We start from the raw sequence: 22,195 nt of genomic DNA on the forward strand, positions 1-22,195 counted from the left end.
ATTTATGATGCATGCTATCAATCATCCCTCAGTTGCCTCATAGCCTTCGTGGGAAGGCTTTTTGTTCTGTGTGTTCTGGTGACGCCACCTAGGCGGCCAGTGTTTTTTTTTTGCAGACAGAGGTGCTTTCTAGCCTTAATATGGGCAAGAACAAGTATTTATCACAAGAGACAATAACCCAGATCATAGCTTTACATAAACCTGATCACCAAACAAAGGAAATGATAGAGCAGGTTGGGGTTGGCAAGACGTCTGTGTGCAAGTGGGTTGCCATTTTTAAGAGGGAAGGTAGCTGTGACACACCCAGTTACAAACCAAGGAAAAAGTACCCCAAAAAGACATCCCCTCGTGCTACTAATGTTATCAAGAGACAGTTAGAGCATAGTCCACGTGTTACCGCCAGAAAAATCAAAGAAAGTAACCCGGGACTCTTTGGGGAGGTTAGTGTGCAAATAGTTAGCCGCTGCATTCATGACCTTGGGTACAGAAGCCACCACCCGGTGAAGAAGCCTCTTCTCACTCTTAACCAGAGGTGCCATAGGGTCGAGTTTTGCAAGAAATATCTTCAGTGGGATGATGACAAGTGGCTGGATATTCTCTGGAATGATGAGTCCACCTTTACTGTGACTGGCAATAGGGGTGGAAACGTGTATCGGCGTGTGGGTAGCGACCCTCTTAACCCCCGGTACGTTCAACAAACAGTGATACACCCTGATTCTCTCATGGTATGGGGAAGTTTTAGTGGAAGAGGACTTGGGAGCCTTGTTGTACTTCCGAAAAATGTAAAAGTGAACCAATATGTTTATTATGAACTCTTAAATGACCACCTGGAGGATTCTTTTAAGAGCTCAGGTGCTAACATCTTTACATCTTTCAACAAGATAACGCCCAGTGTTACTCAGTGGCTTAAAGACTGTCATATACCTTACATAGCAGACTGGCCAGGCAATAGTCCTGACCCAATAGAAAACCTGTGGAAGCACATTAAACAAGACCTGCAGGGTAAAGATACGAGCTCTGTGCCCAAGCTCGAGGCAGCCATTCGCCAATCCTGTGCTAGTATAACCCCTGCACATCTTGCCAAGTACGCCACTTCCATTCCAAACCGCCTTCGTGAGATGATTGCACGTAAAGGCCACCCATCAAAGTATTAGAGGTACGAAGTGAGCTTTTGTTTATTGATTTATGATTCATTCATTCTCCTCATCACTCATTCTTGCTTACCGTTTGTACTTCCTTGTCAAGCACTGTATATATATATATACATATATATTTCTAAACAGAAATGTGGTAGCACATTTGTAAATGACTTGTCACAGGAAACCCACAGTCAGAGAAAATAAACTTTGAATGAAAGAAGATTCTATATTTTGGCTGTCAACTGTAGCCCTCTTCAGGAAAGTACATACGACAGAGGACAAAGGGGACTTATAAGCTACAGAAACACGTCCTCTCTCTTTCCTGTGTTTCTGTAGCTTATAAGTCCCCTTTGTCTTCTGTCTTATGTACTTTCCTGAAGAGGGCTACAGTTGACAGCCGAAATATAGAATCTTTTTTTCATTTGAAGTTTATTTTCTCTGACTGTGGTTTCCTGTGTGTCATATATGTATATATGTATATATATATATATATATATATATATATATATATATATATATTTATATATATATATATATATATATATATATATATATATATATATATCGGCTCCTGCCACGTGTAAAATCAGTTCACACGTACCTTACAATTAATTAAGGTGACAAACTCACCAAAACATCCTCCTTCTGTTCTTGCAGTAAGATCATTGCCCAAAATTTTACTATCGCAACCTCATCTGTATGTCTTCCACCTTTAAACGTATCAATGGCTGACAACCAATGACTGTTCCCCTCCTATTACTATTTACCGTAAGTGCTGAAAGGATTTAAAGTGGAAGCACTATCAGAAAGGATACACTTTCAAAAATGCCATGCAATGAAAGGATGAACTACATTGTTGTGCTTATTTTTTTGCCTTTGTCAAATACCAAGAAATAAAAGATTTGTCATGGCCAATGAACATAAAGTTCTTGCTTAGTATTACATTGATTGTGTTTTTACTGCTTGAGCTTTAATTAGGTATGAATTTTATTAATATAGGTCACAACAATTTTAAGTAGCAAATTCTTCAATTTTGACACTTGTTCAAAGAAACCAACACTTATTTTCTCTCATTTTCTTATTCTCTCTTTTGTCATGTATGTATTTTTTGGTTGATTTGTTTGTGGGCGTGATGCAAGGATGACCCATCATCCAAGAGGAGCCAAGATAAGAGGGAGGGAGGGAGGGGGGTGGACGGGAGTGGAGTATGTGGGGATGGAATGGGTGGGAGTGGTCTTTATGCCTTTGTTTTTTGGCTACCTCCCTTGTAAGGGGAAAAGAACCATTGGTATATGTATTTACCTAGTTGTATGTTGCAGGGGAAGAGCTATGCTGGTAGTGACCCACAGTTGTATCTTTCTGCATCCAGTTCTTTCTTAAAATCATGTTTAGTTTTAGCTCTCACCGTTTTCTCTTTCAATTTATTCCATGTATCTATTATTCTGTGTGGAAAGCTGTTCTTTTTCAAATCTCTTCTGTAACTGTCCTTCTTAAGTTTCTTCTCGTGTCCCCTTGTGTTTCTTCTGTATGCATGTATTTATGTGTATGTATTTATTTGATCATCTTACAGAACAACCAACAACATGGGTTGTATGGCTGTATGGAACACAGCTAAATATCAGCCCCACGAGACATTGCTTGTACCTACAAGTATCCCTATATTTGTAAAAAGGAAAATCTGAGTAAGGGTGCATCTAAAATTGGCCTGTATTTACCTAGTTGCATTATGTGGGGAGGGAGCTATGCTCATAGTGACCAACCTTTGTATCTTTCAGCATCAAGTTTTTTCTTGAATCCTGTCATGAAAATATAATAAGAGACACAGGTATTTTGGTGAGAACATTAATTTCCATGGTATTTTCTTTCCAGGAAAACCTTGTCCATATGGCTAGTTTTATGTGAACAGAGTGTGTCTTCACATTGCACTTTCCAAGAAATCTTGGAGTGCAGCTAGTGTGGCTTGCAACAACAACTTCAATGCAAGTCTTGCCGTATTTGACGACTTGGATGTTTTTCAAGAGTTTCAGTCGAGCATGGCAAAAAGTGCTGGTGCAGGTCAGTACATACATATACCAAGGCTTTTTCCCCCTTACAAGGGAGGTAGCCAAAAAGAAATAAGCATAAAATCATTCCCACCCATTCCATCCGTAAATACACTCCACCCTCCCTTCCATCTTAGCACCTCTTGGATGACAGGTCATCCCTGCACCTTGTCCACTGCCCTGGGTCAGAGGCAGTGTCGCAAGTCACAGCACATCCACAGCAAGGCCGCTTCATTAAATCGGCGACCCCCCCTCTCCATCCCCCCATGCATAAAAAGAGAAGACGGGGGAGAAATCCCTTCGGGCTGCATCAAATTTTGCTCACACTTACTACCTCACCCCCTATCCCCCCACCCATTCCACCTCATGCATAACATCATCCATATACAACCATTCTCCATTCACCCCTGTCTTTTGTCCTCTCCCATCCTTCCTCAACAGACCTTCCCCTCTTCCCCAAAGCCCTCTTTACCTTCACCCCATCCATCCATCTCATCCTAAGTTGTCCCCTCATGTTCACTCCCTCCACATCTGCCTTCCATACCTCTTTTACTAGTCTTTCTTCACTCATTCTTTCCATGTGTCTAAACCATCCTAATACTCTTTCATCTACCCTATCTCCCAACCCCCTTTCCACCCCTATTCTCCTCCTCATTTCTCACTCTATCCAGCCTAGTAACCCCCATCATACTTCTCAGACACTTCATCTTGAGCACATTCAATCTCCTTCTCTCTTCCTCTCTTATGTTCCATGTTTCTGCCCCATACAGTGCTGTTGGCACAATCACTCCTTTATACAGTCTTCTTTTAGCATCCACTCCCAATTGTCTATTCTTCATTACACTTTTTAATCCTCCAAGGCATTTACTCACTTCTCTCAATCTACACTCTACCTCCACTCCACCTTTTCCTGCCACATTTGCACCCAAGTAACTAAAACTATCCACTTCCTCCAGGCAGTTGTTAAGATGATGAAAGCAGGTAAGGCACCTGGTCTGGATGGATGCCATTCAGAATGTCTTAAAAAAAAAGGAGGTACAGTGATGGTGGCCTGGCTGGTGAGGTTATTTAATGTTTGCTGGAGAGAGGGTAGAGTGCCGGAGGACTGGAGGAGTGCCTGCATAGTTCCACTTTACAAGGGAAAAGGGGACAAGTGTGAATGTAGTAGTTTCAGAGGGATTAGCTTGTTAAGTGTAGTTGGGAAGGCTTATGGGAGGATCTTGATTGAGAGGATTAGGAGAGGAACAGAGGGAGTAATTGGTGAGGAACAGTGTGGATTTAGGATGGGTAGAGGTTGTGTAGATCAGATCTTTGTGGTAAGACAAATATGTGAGAAAGCTATAGGAAAGGGGAATTATGTTTTTGGGGCTTTTATGGATCTGGAAAAGGCTTACAATAGGGTAGACAGAAAGGCACTGTGGGAGGTTATGCAGATATATGGGATAGGAGGAAAGCTTCTAGGAGCTGTCAAGAGTTTTTATGAGAGCAGTAGAGCTTGTGTCAGGATAAGAAATGGAGAGAGTGAGTGGTTTGAGGTAAAGGTGGGACTTCGTCAAGGATGCGTTATGTCGCCCTGGCTATTCAACTTATACATGGATGGGGTTAGTGCGAGAGGTAAATGCAAGGGTAGTGGGTCAGGGATTGGAGATGGTTAAAGAAAATGGAGAAAAGAGGGAGGTGAGCCAGTTGTTGTTTGCTAAGGACACAGCGCTTGTGGCAGGATCGGAGGAGGGACTGAGGAAGTTGGTGACAGAGTTTGGGAGAGTATGTGATAGAAGAGAGCTAAAAATAAATGTGGGTAAAAGTAAGGTGATGAGATGTACAAGGGGTGAAAGTGGCAATAGACTAGAAGTGAGCATTAAGGGAGAGCAACTGGAGGAAGTGGATAGTTTTAGATACTTGGGTGCAAATGTGGCAGGAAAAGGTGTAGTGAAGATGGAGGTAGAATGTAGATTGAGAGAAGCGAGTAAATGCCTTGGTGGATTGAAGAGTGTAATGAGGAATAGACATTTGGGAATGGATGTTAAGAGGAGACTGTATGAAGGAGTGATTGTGCCAACAGCACTGTATGGGGCAGAAACATGGCACATACATACATACATATACCAAGGCTTTTTCCCCTTTACAAGGGAGGTAGCCAAAAAGGGAAAGGCATAAAAAACTCCCACCCATTTCATCCCAGGAAGTGAACATTAAGGGAGAGCGACTGGAGGAAGTGGATAGTTTTAGATACTTGGGTGCAAGTGTAGCAGGAAAAGGTGGAGTGAAGGTGGAGGTAGAATGTAGATTGAGAGAAGCGAGTAAATGCCTTGGTGGATTAAAGAGTGTAATGAGGAATAGACATTTGGGAATGGATGCGAAGAGGAGACTGTATGAAGGAGTGATTGTGCCAACAGCACTGTATGGGGCAGAAACGTGGAACATAAGAGAAGAAGAGAGAAGGAGTTTGAATGTTTTTGAGATGAGGTGTCTGAGAAGTATGGTGGAGGTCACTAGGCTGGATAGAGTGAGAAATGAGGAGGTGAGGAGGAGAACAGGGGTGAAAAAGGATTTGGGAGATAGGGTTGATGAAAGAATATTAGGATGGTTTGGACACATGGAAAGAATGAGTGAAGAAAGACTAGTAAAAGAGGTATGGAAGGCAGATGTGGAGGGAGTGAACATGAGGGGACGTCCTAGGATGAGGTGGATGGATGGGGTGAAGGGGGCTTTGGGGAAGAGGGGAATGTCTGTTGAGGAAGGAAGGGAGAGGACGGAAGACAGAGGTGAGTGGAGAATGGTTGTATATGGATGATGTTGTGATTGCATGAGGAGGAATGGGCAGGGGGGTGGGGGGTGGGGTAGTATGTGTGAGTAAATTTTGACGCAGCCCGAAGGGATTTCTCCCCGTCCTCTCCTTATATGCAAGGGGGGTCGCCGATTAAATGAAGCGGCCTTGCTGTGGATGTGCTGTGTCTTGGGACACTGCTTCTGACCCAGGGTGGTGGGCAAGGTGCAGGGATGACCCGTCATCCAGGATACATGGAACATAAGAGAGGAAAAGAGAAGGAGTTTGAATGTTTTTGAGATGAGGTGTCTGAGAAGTATGATGGGGGTTACTAGGCTAGATAGAGTGAGAAATGAGGAGGTGAGGAGAACAGGGGTGGAAAGGGAGTTGGGAGATAGGGTTGATGAAAGAGTATTAGGATGGTTTGGACACATGGAAAGAATGAGTGAAGAAAGACTAGTAAAAGAGGTGTGGAAGGCAGATGTGGTGGGAGTGAACATGTGGGGACGTCCTAGGATGAGGTGGATGGATGGGGTGAAGGGGGTTTTGGGGAAGAGGGGAATGTCTGTTGAGGAAGGATGGGAGAGGACAGAAGATAGGGCTGAATGGAGAATGGTTGTATATGGACGACGTTGTGATGTATGAGGTGGAATGGGTGGGGGAGTGGGGGGTGAGGTTGTATGTGTGAGCAAAATTTGACGCAGCCTGAAGGGATTTCTCCCTGTCTTCTGTTATGCATGGGGGGATGGAGAGGGGGGTCACCAATTTAATGAAGCGGCCTTGCTGTGGATGTGCTGTGTCTTGCAACACTGCCTCTGACCCAGGGCAGTGGACAAGGTGCAGGGATGACCCATCCTCCAGGAAGTGCTAAGATAAGAGGGAGGGTGGAGGGGTGTGGAGTGTATTCAGGGATGGAATGGGTGGGAAAGATTTTATGCCTTTTCCTTTTTGGCTACCCCCCTTGTAAGGGGGAAAAAGCCTTGGTATATGTATGTATGTATAAATAGTAGATCTCTTTCTCTTCTTTGTTCCAGAAGTGTGTTTCTTGGTGTGTTCCACCTTAGTTTGGCCGTGGTTAGCACTCCCAAACTACTAAAGCAATATAGGTGCCAGTATAGTATGTGGCCCACAAAATTTTTCTTTGGTATACTATGTGGCCTACCAGACTTTTGTTTCGGTATGAACCTCCTGTCTCTTAAACTTCGATAGTTTGGGAGCGCTAACCATGACCAAGCTAAAGCGGAACGCACCGGGGAATGCACTGAGGAGCGCACCCAGCTCTGGAAGTTGCTAAAAGTTTTGGGCTTGGCTCATGAATTGAGTGTCAGCCCCTCATTGCTACGCCTGCAGAAAGAGGTGTCTGTGTTGACAGGTTTTGAAGATGGGTAGCAAGGAGACAATTCCCTGTTTTGTTGTCCATCTTGCAGGACTACCACATGCAGGTCCACATCATTGGTTCCTAGCTTGTATGATTCTATTGATAATGATAGTAACGTAAGTGTTTTTATGTGTATGTCATTGCACTATTATAGCTTTGTCAATTTTATGACTTAAGGCAGTGGTCCCCAACCTGTAGCTCGCAGGCGCCATGGCGCCCTCGGGACCCTATCATGAGAGACAAAGAGAGAGAATGTGTTGGAGGGGAGGAGTGAGTAAGTGAGTGAGGGTGTGGGACAGACGAATGCTACATACGACACTCTCTCTCTCTCTCTTTGGGGGAAGGCACCCTCTGCTGTGTTTATAATGACAGATGTAGCCAAAAGGTTGGGGACCACTGACTTAAGGAAATAAACTCTCCTACTAGGATTCAAACCCTTGCCTGAGCAGCTTGCTTTTTACAAGACAAAGACAGTACCATCATGGTGACATGATGGTATGTATGGTCTTGTACAAAGCAAGCTGCTCGAGCGAGGGTTCGAATCCTAATAGGAAAGTTTATTTCCTTAAGTCATAATGACAAAAATATTAATGACTTGAACGTTGTTTCAGTGACAATTGATTAGGTGGGAGCTGCAAGCGACTTTGACCTACACCACGGGTCCTGGACCTGGTTGAGTGGAAGCAAAGTTCTTCCTTCCAAGTGGACTTCAGCAAATGCATTTTTGTCATCAGAGGAGTGGATGTACATTGACCCAGGAAAGCAGTTTACCTTTTAACGACTATGGATGTGGATCATGGGTGAATTACATGTGTCAGCGCGAACCCCTCTATTATTTAGGTGGAGATGCAAAACCTCAGCCAAAGCCTTATATAGGTATGCTACATTGTGTTCCATTAATTGTCATACTGAGACTGAACATTGGAATAGCCAAGATGCTTTAATAAAGATCTTATTCCTATGACATTCATCTGCACATGGATATAAATATTAAGCTTCAAGTATTATCCTACAATCATATTGGGGAGCATTGTTTGAATAATCAGATGTTTTAATAAAGATTTTATTCCTATGACATTCATCTGCAACTGAATATGAATATTAAGCTTTAAGTATTATTGTACAATCGTGTTGATGAGCATTGTTTAAATAATCAGATGTCATGTTGACTTTTATTTCAGATAAATCGACTGGGTGCCCACAAGAATGGGTGAAGATTGAGCATCAGTGATTTACATGTCCGACAACAACAACCATGCCACAGACTGGAATAAAGCTGAACAGACATGCGCAGCCTTCCATGGAACACTAGCCGTCTTCTCAAACGAAGCTGAGACTAAAAACATTAGAAAGTACCTGAAACTTAAAGGTAATAATGGATCCTCATAGACTAATAATTTGAAGTACAGTAACTTTGACGTTGATGGAGTTTCTGTTCATTGGTGAAAGCCTAAAATGAAACCCTTTCTTTGCAGTATTAACCTCTGATCCAGTGTTTCCCAACCTTTTCCGACCATAGCACACCCCCTGTCGTCATGTCTAAGCAGTCCAGCATTCTTATTGTGTTATTAGAAGGATAAAAGAAAGTGAAGTGTACTGCTTGATGATTTATTTTCTTGATTCCTTAGAACTGAAACAAATTGACAATATTGTTTGTAGAAGAAATAAGAACACCCTAGAAAAATAAAATAGCATGGAAAAAGTCAAATATGCACAACTGGGTAATCAATGATACATATATAATTGATTTCAGCACCCCCCCCAGGTTGAGAAACGCTGCTCTAAGCTATGGTGATGCATTTTACAAAAAATTTCCTCTATTTTGCTCAATTATCCTACTTAGCTGAGGGTGGGGGCTTGTGCTGAAGGGATTAAGACTACAGTAAAATTCCTTTTATCCGACCTTCGAACATCCGAGTTTCTTCTTCAATATCCCAAGTCGGATAAAAAGTTGAATCTGTCCAAACATCCGACCATCAAGTGGAGGTTTAGTTGTTGCTATCACCACTACCGACTCATGGTGCTCAGGTTGGCTGCTGTTATTGCAGGTATTTCAGCGTTTGCTTACATTTTGCCATTGGTGGTTGTTTCTCCTCCACTCTGTTGTGTTGTTTATTATGCTTTATTGTACCATAAATAAGTGAAAGTGTCCCAAACCAGTTTTTTTTTTTTTTTTTTTTTTTTTTTATAATCTGTTAGTTTACGTCCAAACATCCAATCTAGGGTAGGTTCCACCAAGGTCGGATAAGAGGAATTTTACTGTATCTCAATTAATCTCTTTACTACAGTGGCACACTAAAAACTAGTTCTATCCCATTCCAGACAATTTCATTCAGCTGATATCTCAGTTACTTTGATGTGACAGTGAAGTTTGCAGATTTGGTGTCGGCCTGTCATGTGGAGGGGGTTTCGGGCTCTGAATCTAGATGTTTGTGATATTATTGAACCACTTCGGTATGATGACACCCAAGGAGGCGTCATGAGGCGTGAGTGGGTACATATACGAGGATGCCAGCGTTTGTGTCTTGATTATCTATTTTTTGTAGTTGTATATGACTTACCCCTAGATTCTGTGAACTGGTTTGATCACATTTTCTCTCTTTATTATTACTCAGATTAAAATAGAACGAGTAATACAGCAGTGACTTTATATTTTATAATGCAAGTGGTGTGATGCATTGTACATATGGCAGCCAATGCTGTGCACAAGAATTTGACTCGTACTGAAGTGGTTAAGACAAAATTCCAAACCTTCCGGCACCACTTATTCAATCAAATATACTTTTTATAGCAAAAATCCTCCATTTTTTTCTTTAGATCAGGTAATATAGTCCTAGTCTCTATTACTTGAAAATTCATTAGTTTATCTGGTAAACTTTTCAGATTCATGTTCTGTGTGGGTGGGCGCAAACAACACTCTTTCCGGTACTCACCGCCTCTGGATTTGGTTGGATCGTTCATCAGTGGAGAATCGCATGTGGCCTGCCAGCTACCCAGTGAAGAAGGAAGAGAAGATGTGTAACTACGAAAGCAGGGATATTGCATGCACACTCAAATACCCTTTCATTTGTAGTCAACCAGTGAGAGGTGAGTTGGGGGGGGGGGGGATTAAATTCAACTTTAATGGCTTGTTTGTCATAAAGTTGGGTTATTATTATCATCACTATTATTATTGTTATTCTTATTATTATTACTACCCTGGGATGGGGTGGGTGGATGGGGTGAAAGGGGCTCTGGGGAAGAGGGGAGGGGCGGAGGATGGGGGTGAGTGGAGAGTGGTTATATATGGATGATGTTGTGATGCATGGGGTGGAGTGGGTGAGTGGATGGGGGGGTGTGAGCAGGGTTTGACGCAGCCCGAGGGGATTTCTCCCCGTCTTCTCCTTTTATGCATGGGGGGACGGAGAGGGGGGATCGCCGATTTAATGAAGCGGCCTTGCTGTGGATGTGCTGTGTCTTGCGACACTGCTTCTGACCCAGGGTAGTGTACAAGGTGCAGGGATGACCCATCATCCAGGAGGTGCTAAGATAAGAGGGAGGGTGGAGGGGAGTGGAGTGTATTCAGGGATGGAATGGGTGGTAATTATTCTATGCCTTTTTTTTTTGGCTACCTCCCTTGTAAGGGGGAAAAGCCTTGGTATATGTAAGTATGTATTATTTTTAGTACTTTTAATATTATTATCAATATTTGTTGGCTTGTTCGTCAAAAAGTTCATAATTGTACAAAATTACTAGTTTAATTTTTTTGTTTATTTTACTATTATTATTGCTATTAATATTATTATTTTTTATATCTTTAATATTGTCACCATTATTATTATCATCATCATCATACGGTGCCGCATACATAGGCGGCCTGAGGAGCAAGCGGTTACGCGAGCCTGCCATATCGGCGTCTTGATTATATCTATTGTAGTTGCCCCTGCATAATGACATACTCTCTAAACTGTCTTCATCACATTTTCTATGGTTATCAAAATTCACGGGTGAGAGAACGATCGATAAAAGTGGTGACTATATTTTATGATGCGAGTATTATTACGACACATCGTACGTCTGGCAGCTAATGCTGCCCGCGAAATTTTGCCCCGTACTGAAGAGGTTAATGGAAGCTTGCTGGCTAAGCGCGTTAGGGCGTCATTACTTGCGGTAAAAGTCAAGGGGATGGCGGTTCAAATCCTGCCATCAGCGAAGTTGAACCATGGGCACGATTCATTAAAGTCCAGACTACAAAGCCCTCTGTGAGGGGCACCAACTTAGCCTCCCATTAAGGGGGAGTTTGTGACATTAAACCAGATCATCATCATATCATTATTATTCGCTGTCCTTGCCTTCTGATAGAAGGGAGTTTGTGACGTTAAACCAGGGCAAAGTTCTCAGTGATGCACCCCCCTCCCCCATCACCACTTCCCATTTCTGCCATCCCTTATAGGCTGTTTTAGCTAGTGGCTTGCGAAATAATTAAATAGATTTCATAAATTGTATTTAATGTCCCTATTGTAGAAAGGATAAGGGAAAAAGGTTTCATATTCTGTTGATTCTAATGCAAAATTTGTATATTATGGTAATACATTCAGGGCTCCTTTGACCTTTTTGTATAATTATTTTGTCAGCCTTGTGGGCATGGCCATGTTCAGACTAGAATTGCTGCCCCCCCCCCCTACATATATTGTCCCAGCCATATGCAACACCCTGTGCATGACATTATCCTTAAACATAAGAGTACTGGTATATGCTGGAAAATCTTATACATATATGTAATTTTTTTCAGAATTAGTATGTCCATGAGGGTGGTTCTTCATTCACAATTCCTACTTTTTCCTCTCAACTGCGGCGAAAAATTGGAATGACGCTAACCTGAATTGAGACGATTCAGGATCTACCCTTGCAGTGCTAGATGAACCTGTTATTTTCAGAAAACTTGTGGAATATTTAGCAAAAACAGCTGGAAAAGGTAAGGTCCTTGGTTTAGATAAAATTCCTCTTTCCTAATCAACACAAATTTTATTGATAAACACATATACCAAAGGGTCCCCCCCCCCTTACAAGGGAGGTAGCAAAAAAAAAAAAAAAAAAAGACATAAAAACCACTCCCACCCATTCCATCTCCACTCCCATCCACCCCCCTCCCTCCATCTTATCTTGGCTCCTCCTGGATGATGGGTCATCCCTTTATCTTGCCCCCTGCCTTGGGTCAGAAGCAGTGTCACAAGACACAGCACATCCAAAACAAGGCTGATTCATTAAATTTGCAACCCCCCCCCCTGTACTCTCATGCAGAAATGGAGAAGACGGAGAGAAATCCCTTCAGGCTGCGTCAAATTATTTTTCACACATACACCCTCACCCACTCCCCCTCATAGGGTAATCTTGGGGCACAGATTCCAAAAATAAGTTAAGCTAGACTGGGTAATAGGTTATCTAAGATAATAGATACCAGAGCTGGGTGTATTCCTTGGTGTGTTCTGCTTTAGTTGGGCCGCAGTTAGCACTCCCAAACTATTAAAGCAATATAGGTGCTGGTATAGTATGTGGCCTACAAAACTTTTCTTTGGTATAGTATGTGGCCTACCAGACTTTTATTTCAGTATGAACTTGTCTCTCAAGCTTTAATAGTTTGGTGGTGTTCACCATGGCCAAACTGAAGCGGAATGCATCGAGGAATGCGCCCAGCTCTGGAAATTCAGCTCACTCAACCTTTGCAGTCTCAATTCTTTTCACCAATATAGAATATGTATGTTTAAGACAGATTGAACATTTTTAGAAGCTCTGCTTTATTAAACTTTCTACCAGCAGGAAGACTTACTACTGGGCATGCCGGGGTTTTCTTAAATTTCTTACAAATTTCACACTTGTCACTGACTTTCTGTATCTTTTGTTTCCATGCTTCATCCAGCATGCCAGCCTCTTTAATCAACCTTATCAATTTATCAGCAGTGGAATGTGCAAATTGTCTGTGTAGCTTAAGCACCTTCTTTGATATTTGATTTGCTTGCCCTGTAAATAGCACTAATTTGCCTTTCTATTTGGTGCCTTCACAATCCAGAAAACATAATGTCCAGTTGAAGTTATTCCCAGCTCACTTTCCCGACCGAACATTTGCATTGTATCAGTTTCAAAGCTCAAGATCATTCTTCCACATTTCATTGCTGATCTACTCATAAGTAGTGGTATATGGCAATCTACCACTCCAGTACAGATCATGACCTTTTATCCCTGTATATAGCATGGAATAAGAACACTACCTTGGGATATAATCTGTCTCCCATCACAAAGTCGAAAAGTAATGTTAGATGCCTTTCTTGTTATACTTTCACTATCGTATGGAGATAATGTCTCAATGTAAGAATGTAGCCAATCTTCTCCTCAAACTGTCGTTGTACATCCTAAATCTAAAGCAATAGCACCCAGAGACTCCATTAGCAATTCCTCCTGCCTCTCAGCATTGTCATCAGCTAATAATGTTAATTATACTTCTTGTTTGCTGGAGAGAGGGTAGAGTACCGGAGGACTGGAGAAGTGCCTGTATAGTTCCTCTTTACAAGGGAAAAGGGGACAAGTGTGAATGTAGTAGTTTCAGAGGGATTAGCCTGTTAAGTGTAGTAGGGAAGGCTTATGGGAGGATCTTGATTGAGAGGATTAGGAGAGGAACAGAAGGAGTAATTGGAGAGGAACAGTGTGGATTTAGGACAGGTAGAGGTTGTGTAGATCAGATCTTTGTGGTAAGACAGATATGTGAGAAAGCTATAGGAAAGGGGAAGGATGTTTTTGGGCTTTTATGGATCTGGAAAAGCTTATGATAGGGTAGACAGAAAGGCACTGTGGGAGGTTATGCAGATTTATGGGATAGGAGGAAAGCTTTTGGGAGCTGACAAGAGTTTTTATGAGAGTAGTAGAGCTTGTGTCAGGATTAGAAATGGAGAGAGTGAGTGGTTTGACGTAAAGGTGGGACTTTGTCAAGGATGCGTTATGTCGCCCTGGCTGTTCAACTTATACATGGATGGGGTGGTGCAAGAGGTGAATGCTAGGGTAGTGGGTCAGGGATTGGAGATGGTTAAAGAAAATGGAGAAAAGTGGGAGGTGAGCCAGCTGTTGTTTGCGGACGACACTGCGCTTGTGGCAGGGTCAGAGAAGGGATTGAGGAAGCTGGTGGCAGAGTTTGGGAGAGTATGTGATAGAAGAAAGCTAAAGATAAATGTGGGTAAAAGTAAGGTGATGAGATGTACAAGGGGTGAAAGTGGCAGTAGACTGGAAGTGAACATTAAGGGAGAGCGACTGGAGGAAGTGGATAGTTTTAGATACTTGGGTGCAAGTGTAGCAGGAAAAGGTGGAGTGAAGGTGGAGGTAGAATGTAGATTGAGAGAAGCGAGTAAATGCCTTGGTGGATTAAAGAGTGTAATGAGGAATAGACATTTAGGAATGGATGCGAAGAGGAGACTGTATGAAGGAGTGATTGTGCCAACAGCACTGTATGGGGCAGAAACGTGGAACATAAGAGAAGAAGAGAGAAGGAGTTTGAATGTGTTTGAGATGAGGTGTCTGAGAAGTATGGTGGGGGTTACTAGGCTGGATAGAGTGAGAAATGAGGAGGTGAGGAGGAAAACAGGGGTGAAAAAGGATTTGGGAGATAGGGTTGATGAAAGAATATTAGGATGGTTTGGACACATGGAAAGAATGAGTGAAGAAAGACTAGTAAAAGAGGTATGGAAGGCAGATGTGGAGGGAGTGAACATGAGGGGACGTCCTAGGATGAGGTGGATGGATGGGGTGAAGGGGGCTTTGGGGAAGAGGGGAATGTCTGTTGAGGAAGGAAGGGAGAGGACGGAAGACAGAGGTGAGTGGAGAATGGTTGTATATGGATGATGTTGTGATTGCATGAGGAGGAATGGGCGGGGGGGTGGGGTAGTATGTGTGAGTAAATTTTGACGCAGCCCGAAGGGATTTCTCCCCGTCCTCTCCTTATATGCAAGGGGGGACGGAGAGGGGGGGTCGCCGATTAAATGAAGCGGCCTTGCTGTGGATGTGCTGTGTCTTGCGACACTGCTTCTGACCCAGGGCGGTGGGCAGGGTGCAGGGATGACCCGTCATCCAGGAGGTGCTCAGATGAGAGGGAGGGTGGGAGGGGTGTGGAGTGCATTTAGGGATGAAATGGGTGGGAGTGTTTTTATGCCTTTCCCTTTTTGGCTACCCCCCTTGGAAGGGGGAAAAAGCCTTGGTATATGTATGTATGTATGTACTTCTTTATAATCATTATCACCCTCATCTATTGCTTCCATTACACCACTGCTAAGACTAGGCCTTTCTCCCTTTTCAGTGCAGTTTCTAATCCAATGATCTGTTGATCCACATCGAAAGCATTTCGATGAACCACCACCTTGTCCTCTAGGCCATTTTCCAAGACTATTGGTCCACCTGCTTCCGTACCTTGGCCTAAATCCTCAGGGGCGAGTGTCAAATCGGTTTCCACTAGCTTGCAACACAGGTTCACTTAATTTTAACAGGTTCACACTTTACAACTCCATTCGAAATATTTCCACTCAAACTGTGATCCATAATACCATCACCAAACATCCTTTGCAACATATTTCTCATTTCACTAAAAGTAACTGTTGCTGTTGTAGATATTGCCAATTGAATTGAATATCAGAAAGATCACAACTTTTCAGTAGTCGAAATGCCAGAACTTGGTCAGGCAATTCCATTTCATACTCTATTAACTTGAAAAGTCTTCTTTCAAACTCCACCAAGTACTTAGGAATACTCATTTCAAATGGGTGCTTAAACATCTCAAACTCTGAATAAGCGATAAAAGCTCGTCTGTTTTTATTCAATGAAAACACTTCATCTAATCTATTCATTAGTTCCTTCATTCCATCTTTACTGGCTAATTTACCTATTTCAATTTCACTATTCACTTCTCTGGCTTTGCCAGTCAATGTCAAATGCACAGCAAGAGCTTGCTTTTCTTCATCTTCTTCTTGCTTTTCTTCTGCCAAATAGCAATATCCTTCTTCCACTGTTCATAATATTTTTTGTCTACTAATTTAGGTGGATCCTTTATTACCAACGGTGCCATTATCACAAAAGTTTGCCAGCAACTACGGTCTGCTACCAAAGTGCTAAATTACACTTAATGGCAAATCTGCTCAATTACTGCTTTGTAAATTCATGTATACCTTAGCTCGCTTCTCCATAAACTGCCTAGCCAGGTCTTGTATTTTTCTTTAAATTCTTCATAATATTCCAAGTTCACACTGTCTCTTTCCGCTTCCAATTCGCTTATTCAAAACCGATTCGCTTTGTGTCATCAACAGTTGTACGTCTTGAAACAATTTTTACTCCAATATATATATATTTTTTTTCATTACCCTTTACTCTCCATAATACATATCACAAATATGCGTATATTTATTTATAATCTTAACATGCCACATTGGCACCCAAGTATCTAAAACTATCCACAAGCAGTACCAGCTGAAAAATCTTCCTCCTCAAACATGTAGAACAACCTACCTCCCATACCACACAATATACCCTCAAAAAAATATATTCTTCCTCAGATTACTAAAAAGTTCTTCAAGATAGATCACCAAACTCAGTACTCCACAACCCCCCCACCCCCGATGCTAGCCACAGTGAAAATCCCTCCCAAAAGAAATAAGAATGACACTGGCATGCTTACATTGAGGACACCATACATCATTAAAACGGTATCAACTCAAAGTAGGCCTGGCCACAGAATTAAACTGTCTTAGATGCAACCATCACATAGAAGACATCACCTCATCCTACAATGCCCCACACTAACAATCCAGTATGGGCACCTAATCTCAGTGAGACACACCTCAACACCCTTCAGACCGTACAAAACAAAGCATTAAAAACAATTACAGGCTGTACATATACAACACCTACAGACCATCTACACAGAAACAAAAGTCCTCTAAGTCAAAGATCACCTTGACACAAGAGGCACACAGACACTTGCTGCAGCCCGCACAAACACACCAAGACACATAAAGAAAACACCCAAATATTCTCTTCCTCCAAAACCACCAAATACCAGCCTCCAGAAACATACTCATAATCACATCACTCACTGCTCCATTAACACTCTAAAAGACAACACATTGCTGCATGCCAGACCCCCTGATATCCATCCCACAGAATCCTCTCTCCCACGAAAGGACAGAGTCCACCCGGCCAGACTGCAATGTGGCCACCACCCAGCCCTTCTAAGCTACCACCAAAAGGGACTGGATGACTGCATTGTGGACAAATGCCCAGGATGTAACACTTCAACCCATACTATTCAATGTGTCAGGGAAGACTGCATTATACACAATCATGCATGCAAACAACACAACATACACTCAAGATCAATAAAAGTGGCGTTTACATACTTGGACGAAGACATGATAAAAAAAATATTGGTTACATTGATAAGGCCTAGATTAGAGTATGCGGCGACATTGTGGTCCCCCAGTACCAAAAAGAATACAAAGAAAATAGAAAGAATCCAAAGAGCAGCTACAAAAATGGCACCTGCACTTGCAAACCTATCATACGAGGAGAGATTGGCTAAACTGGAGTTACCGACACTGGAGCAAAGAAGAGAGAGAGGTGACCTATTGACCATCTACAGAATCATGAGAGGCACAGAGGTACTCGATAGAGAGAACTTACTTAACCACTTCAGTACGGGACTTAAATCTCGCGGGCAGCAGCCAATGCCAGCCGTATGACGTCACGTAATAATATTCTTATCATAAAATATAGTCGCCGCTTATATCGATCGTTCTCTCTTTCACCCGCGAATTTTGAAAACCACAGAGAATGGGATTCAGGGCGCATTTGGGAGAATGTAAAAACACAGGGGCGACTACAATAAATATAATCAAGACGCCGATATGGCAGCATCGCGAATCCACTTGCTCCTCATGACGCCTACGTGTGCGGCACCGTATGGAAGGGGTTAACTGGGACAAAAGAAACACAAGAGGACATGGAAAGAAAATAAAAAAACATAGCTATAGAAGAGAACTGAAGAAAAACAGTTTTCCTCATAGAGTTTTGGACACTTGGAACAAACTGGACAATGAAATAGTATGCGCAAAAACCATTCATGAGTTTAAAAACAAACTAGACACTGCAAGATACAAAGGCGGGACATCACGAGCATAGCTCCCCTTCCTGCAAAATACAACTAGGTAAATAAAGGATTTGTGGGAAAACTTCGTTTCGGCCATGGCATTCCTTGGGGAGACAGGACCACTCGGACAGACAGTCTAGGGAACAACAACAACAATCCCTAGGCAACATTGTATTTCTTCCCTGAGTGACTTATGGGCCCACCCAGTGCCTGTAGCTGGTTACCTGGGAGCTGTGGGTTGTCTCCTGGAGGAGAGATTGGGGCAGAGGATTAGGAAAATTGTGTCCACTGGCATGGAATCATTATTGAAGGTGATGGATGGTGTCAACTTTATCTTGTCTGTTTAGGCAATTCCATGGTGGTCAGGCCTCAGGCAGGTTGGATATAGTATCTCTATCTGATATGTTTAGGTTTGGGATTTTGCCTTCTCTTTGATCTGCTGTTTTTATGTGTAGCTATATTGAGTGGTGTGCATTTATGTCACTTGCCAGGCCATTTAGTGACTGGAGTTGGGGTGTAAGACCTTGGGATGTTGATGTTGATGTTCGCTTTATTTGCATTTGTATGGTAACTGTTTCTGTTGAAGTGTCTATGAGCAAGCTGCCAAGAAAATTCAAACATACCTCAAGGAGCTGGCAAAATTTGACATGAAATGGGTTGCTACAGGCCTTCAGTCACTTTTGTATATATATATATATATTTTTTTCATTATGTACATCTCATCTCAGATAAATCCATTTTCTTGCAGGAATCGTGGATAAGATGGGAGCAGTTCCAGGTATCCACCAACTCAGGGAGGTAGGAGGAGAAGGCGTGCAGCAAGGAATGCTTAAGGTAAATTTGCCATAGGTTTTATTATCAAATTTTACAATAATGTATATATCTTCAAAACATTTGCATATTTCCACACTGGCAGCATGAAGGGCTTCAAATGAGACAGGCATAAGTTAACCCTTTGGGTGTTTAAATAGGGCAGATGTTCATAGTGATGTCCATTTTCCCCCCCAAAATCCAAATTGTCAAATGTCCATCAAATTTGCTGTCCATACGCAGTAAAAGTCTGAATTTTATAAATATGGTACAAATTTCCAAGTTAAGTAAGTTGAAATGGAGACTCTCGTGAATTTTTAAATTTTTGTGTTGAAAAAGTACCAGGAGAAAATGGGAAAATTTGCCGAGAGTCATACGAGAGGTAAAAAGAAAAGAAAAGAGAAGTAAAGCAAAAGGTAAAGGAGGCAAAGAGGAGAGCAGATGTGAAATGGGATATGATGACAGAAAATTTTGAAAGTAATAAAAAGATGTTTTGGAAAGAAATTAAGAGAGGAAGAGGAGGCGAATCAAGTAGAGAAGAAAAGGTAAAAGGTGTAGATGGAGAGATGATAATGGAAGAGAAGGCAGTAAGGGGAAGATGGGCAGAGTATTTTAGGGAGTTGCTAAATGTGAAGGAGGATGGGGAGGGAAAGATAGTTGCAGTGGGAAGTGCTAAGAAAATGACTGTGATGGGGGAGAAATAAGGAAGGATGAAGTGAAGGCAGTTGTTAAGTACATGGAATGGCTTCAGAAGTGATACGGCCCAAGCTCACACAAGACATGAGTTCAGATCTAAATATGATAATTGGAAATTGAGTTGGGGGGTAAATTCCGACTATCACCTCCAAGAGGGGCCCCCTGGGTAACGCTAACGACAGCGGTGGGCTGCGACAGGCCTAGCAAGCCGGCAGTTATCTATACAGGTAAACGTCGACTTACGATGGCATTAGGTTTCGATAGAGCCATCGTAAGACGATTTCATCGTAAGTCGATCCCCAATTTGTGTATCACTCTGTTCCGTGGTCACTGTACCTAGCCTACCTGTATATTAACCACCAGAGATACTGAATATAGCCTATTAATCATGTACAGTAGTTTATTTAATTATTTTTATTCTTTTTACCATATTCAAACACTATAATATGTATTTTCAGTACGGGACTTAAATCTCGCGGGCAGCAGCCAATGCCAGCCGTACGACGTGACGTAATAATACTCGCATCATAAAATATAGTCACCGCTTATATCGATCGTTCTCTCTTTCACCCGCGAATTTTGAAAACCACAGAGAATGGGATTCAGGGCACATTTGAGAGAATGTAAAAACACAGGGGCAACTACAATAAATATAATCAAGATGCCGATATGGCAGCGTCGCGAATCCACTTGCTCCTCATGACGCCTATGTGTGCGGCACCGTATGGAAGGGGTTAAATATATCATATCGTCGTCATTGTAAAGTCGAACAATCATAAGTCGCGGCCATCGTAAGTCGACGTTTACCTGTACTTTGCTCGAGAAACTCACGCTACGCCTTGGAATCAGGTAGACCAAACGGAGACGACTAGGACCGATAATGGACATGTGCTCGGAAAAACTCTTCTGCTGGGAACTATAAACTGTGCAACCCTGAAGGATAAGGAGGAGGTTGTTGAGATGATGAAAAGGAGGAAAATTGATGTACTGGGTCTGGCAGAGACTAGAATTAGAGGAGAAGGTAGGAAGATACATGGCAATTACACTCTTATATGGAAAGGAAAGGATGATGCTCGACATGGAGTGGGAATACTTGTTAGCCCAGACCTTGCTAAAGGTATAGAGAGAATTCACTATATAAGTGAAAGAATAATAGGATGCGTATTAAGGATGAGGGAAGAGAAAATAGGGGTTATACAAATATACGCACCACAGAGTGGAAGAACAACAGAAGAAAAAGAACACTTCTACGAGATGCTACAGGCTGCTATTGATCTCTTTAATGAAAGATTGAAAATATTTGTAATAGGAGATTGGAATGGACACTTCGGAGTAGACAGGGTAGGATATGAGGATGTCATTGGAGCCTTTGGTGTAGGAGACAGAAATGCAGATGGAGAGAGGGTTTTGGATTTTTGTACCCTGAATAATTTGAAAATAATGAACACCTTTTTTCAACACAGAAGAGTCGCATAAGTGGACTTGGTATGGATGGACCAATGATAGAGGGGAATACGTATGCAGATCAATGATAGATCTTATAGTCTGCAATGATAAGAGAAATATATCAAATGTAAAGAGCATTCCCTCGGAGTCAATGAATGCTGACCACAGGCTAGTGGTGGCCAAACTAACTTTCAAGAAATTAAGATAAAAGCCGCCCCCAAAAAGAAGAAGACTCAATCTGGTCAAGCTAAAAGAGGGTGAGATTAAGCAGAGGCTGAACGGAAAAATCGCAGATGAGGTGACAGTACAGAATGATCAAGCTGTTGAACATATGTGGAACTATCTTAAAGACAAGTTGACTAATATTGCAGAAGAAACTATTGGAGTGAAGTATGTTGGGGGGAAAAGAAAGAAACAGACCCCTTGGTGGACTGAAGAGGTGAGGGAAGCAGTGAAACAAAAGATGAAGACTTTTCGCACACGGATGAAAAGAAGAACAAGGGAAAACAGATTAATGTACGAAAGTGCAGGGAAAGAGGCTGAAAGGATAAAGAAAATAGCAAAGAGAAAATTTTGGGATCAATTAGGAGAACAGTTAGAAGATGATTTTACTACTGGAAGGAAATTACTTTATAGTTTAGCAAAAAGCTATCGTATAGGAAGCAGGGAAACTTGTTCAACCATTAAAGATAGGGAGGGTAACATCCTGACAAACCCTGCTGATATAGACAATAGATGGAGAGAGTATTTTAGTGAGTTGCTGAA

The 22,195-nt window shown here is 42.2% G+C and overlaps 1 protein-coding gene across 4 annotated transcripts in view; it reads left to right on the forward strand.

Moving 5' to 3' along the window:
- LOC143024124 (C-type lectin mannose-binding isoform-like) overlaps positions 1 to 22,195 on the forward strand; it is a 96,457-nt gene that overhangs the window by 36,862 nt on the left and 37,400 nt on the right. For all 4 annotated transcript variants that reach the window (XR_012966264.1, XM_076182904.1, XM_076182903.1 and 1 more), the window contains exons 4-9: positions 2,710 to 2,821; positions 3,009 to 3,194; positions 7,938 to 8,202; positions 8,508 to 8,695; positions 10,210 to 10,413; positions 19,227 to 19,312. Coding sequence is in view for 3 of the 4 variants with exons in the window: in XM_076182904.1 (XP_076039019.1) it covers positions 8,563 to 8,695; positions 10,210 to 10,413; positions 19,227 to 19,312 (423 nt within the window). In the remaining variant the exon portion in view is untranslated. The remainder of the gene's footprint in view (positions 1 to 2,709; positions 2,822 to 3,008; positions 3,195 to 7,937; positions 8,203 to 8,507; positions 8,696 to 10,209; positions 10,414 to 19,226; positions 19,313 to 22,195) is intronic.

This window comes from Oratosquilla oratoria, unplaced genomic scaffold (genome assembly GCF_046742065.1).
Source record: "Oratosquilla oratoria isolate Oo_2021 unplaced genomic scaffold, ASM4674206v1 SCAFFOLD94, whole genome shotgun sequence".
NCBI lineage: Eukaryota > Metazoa > Arthropoda > Malacostraca > Stomatopoda > Squillidae > Oratosquilla > Oratosquilla oratoria.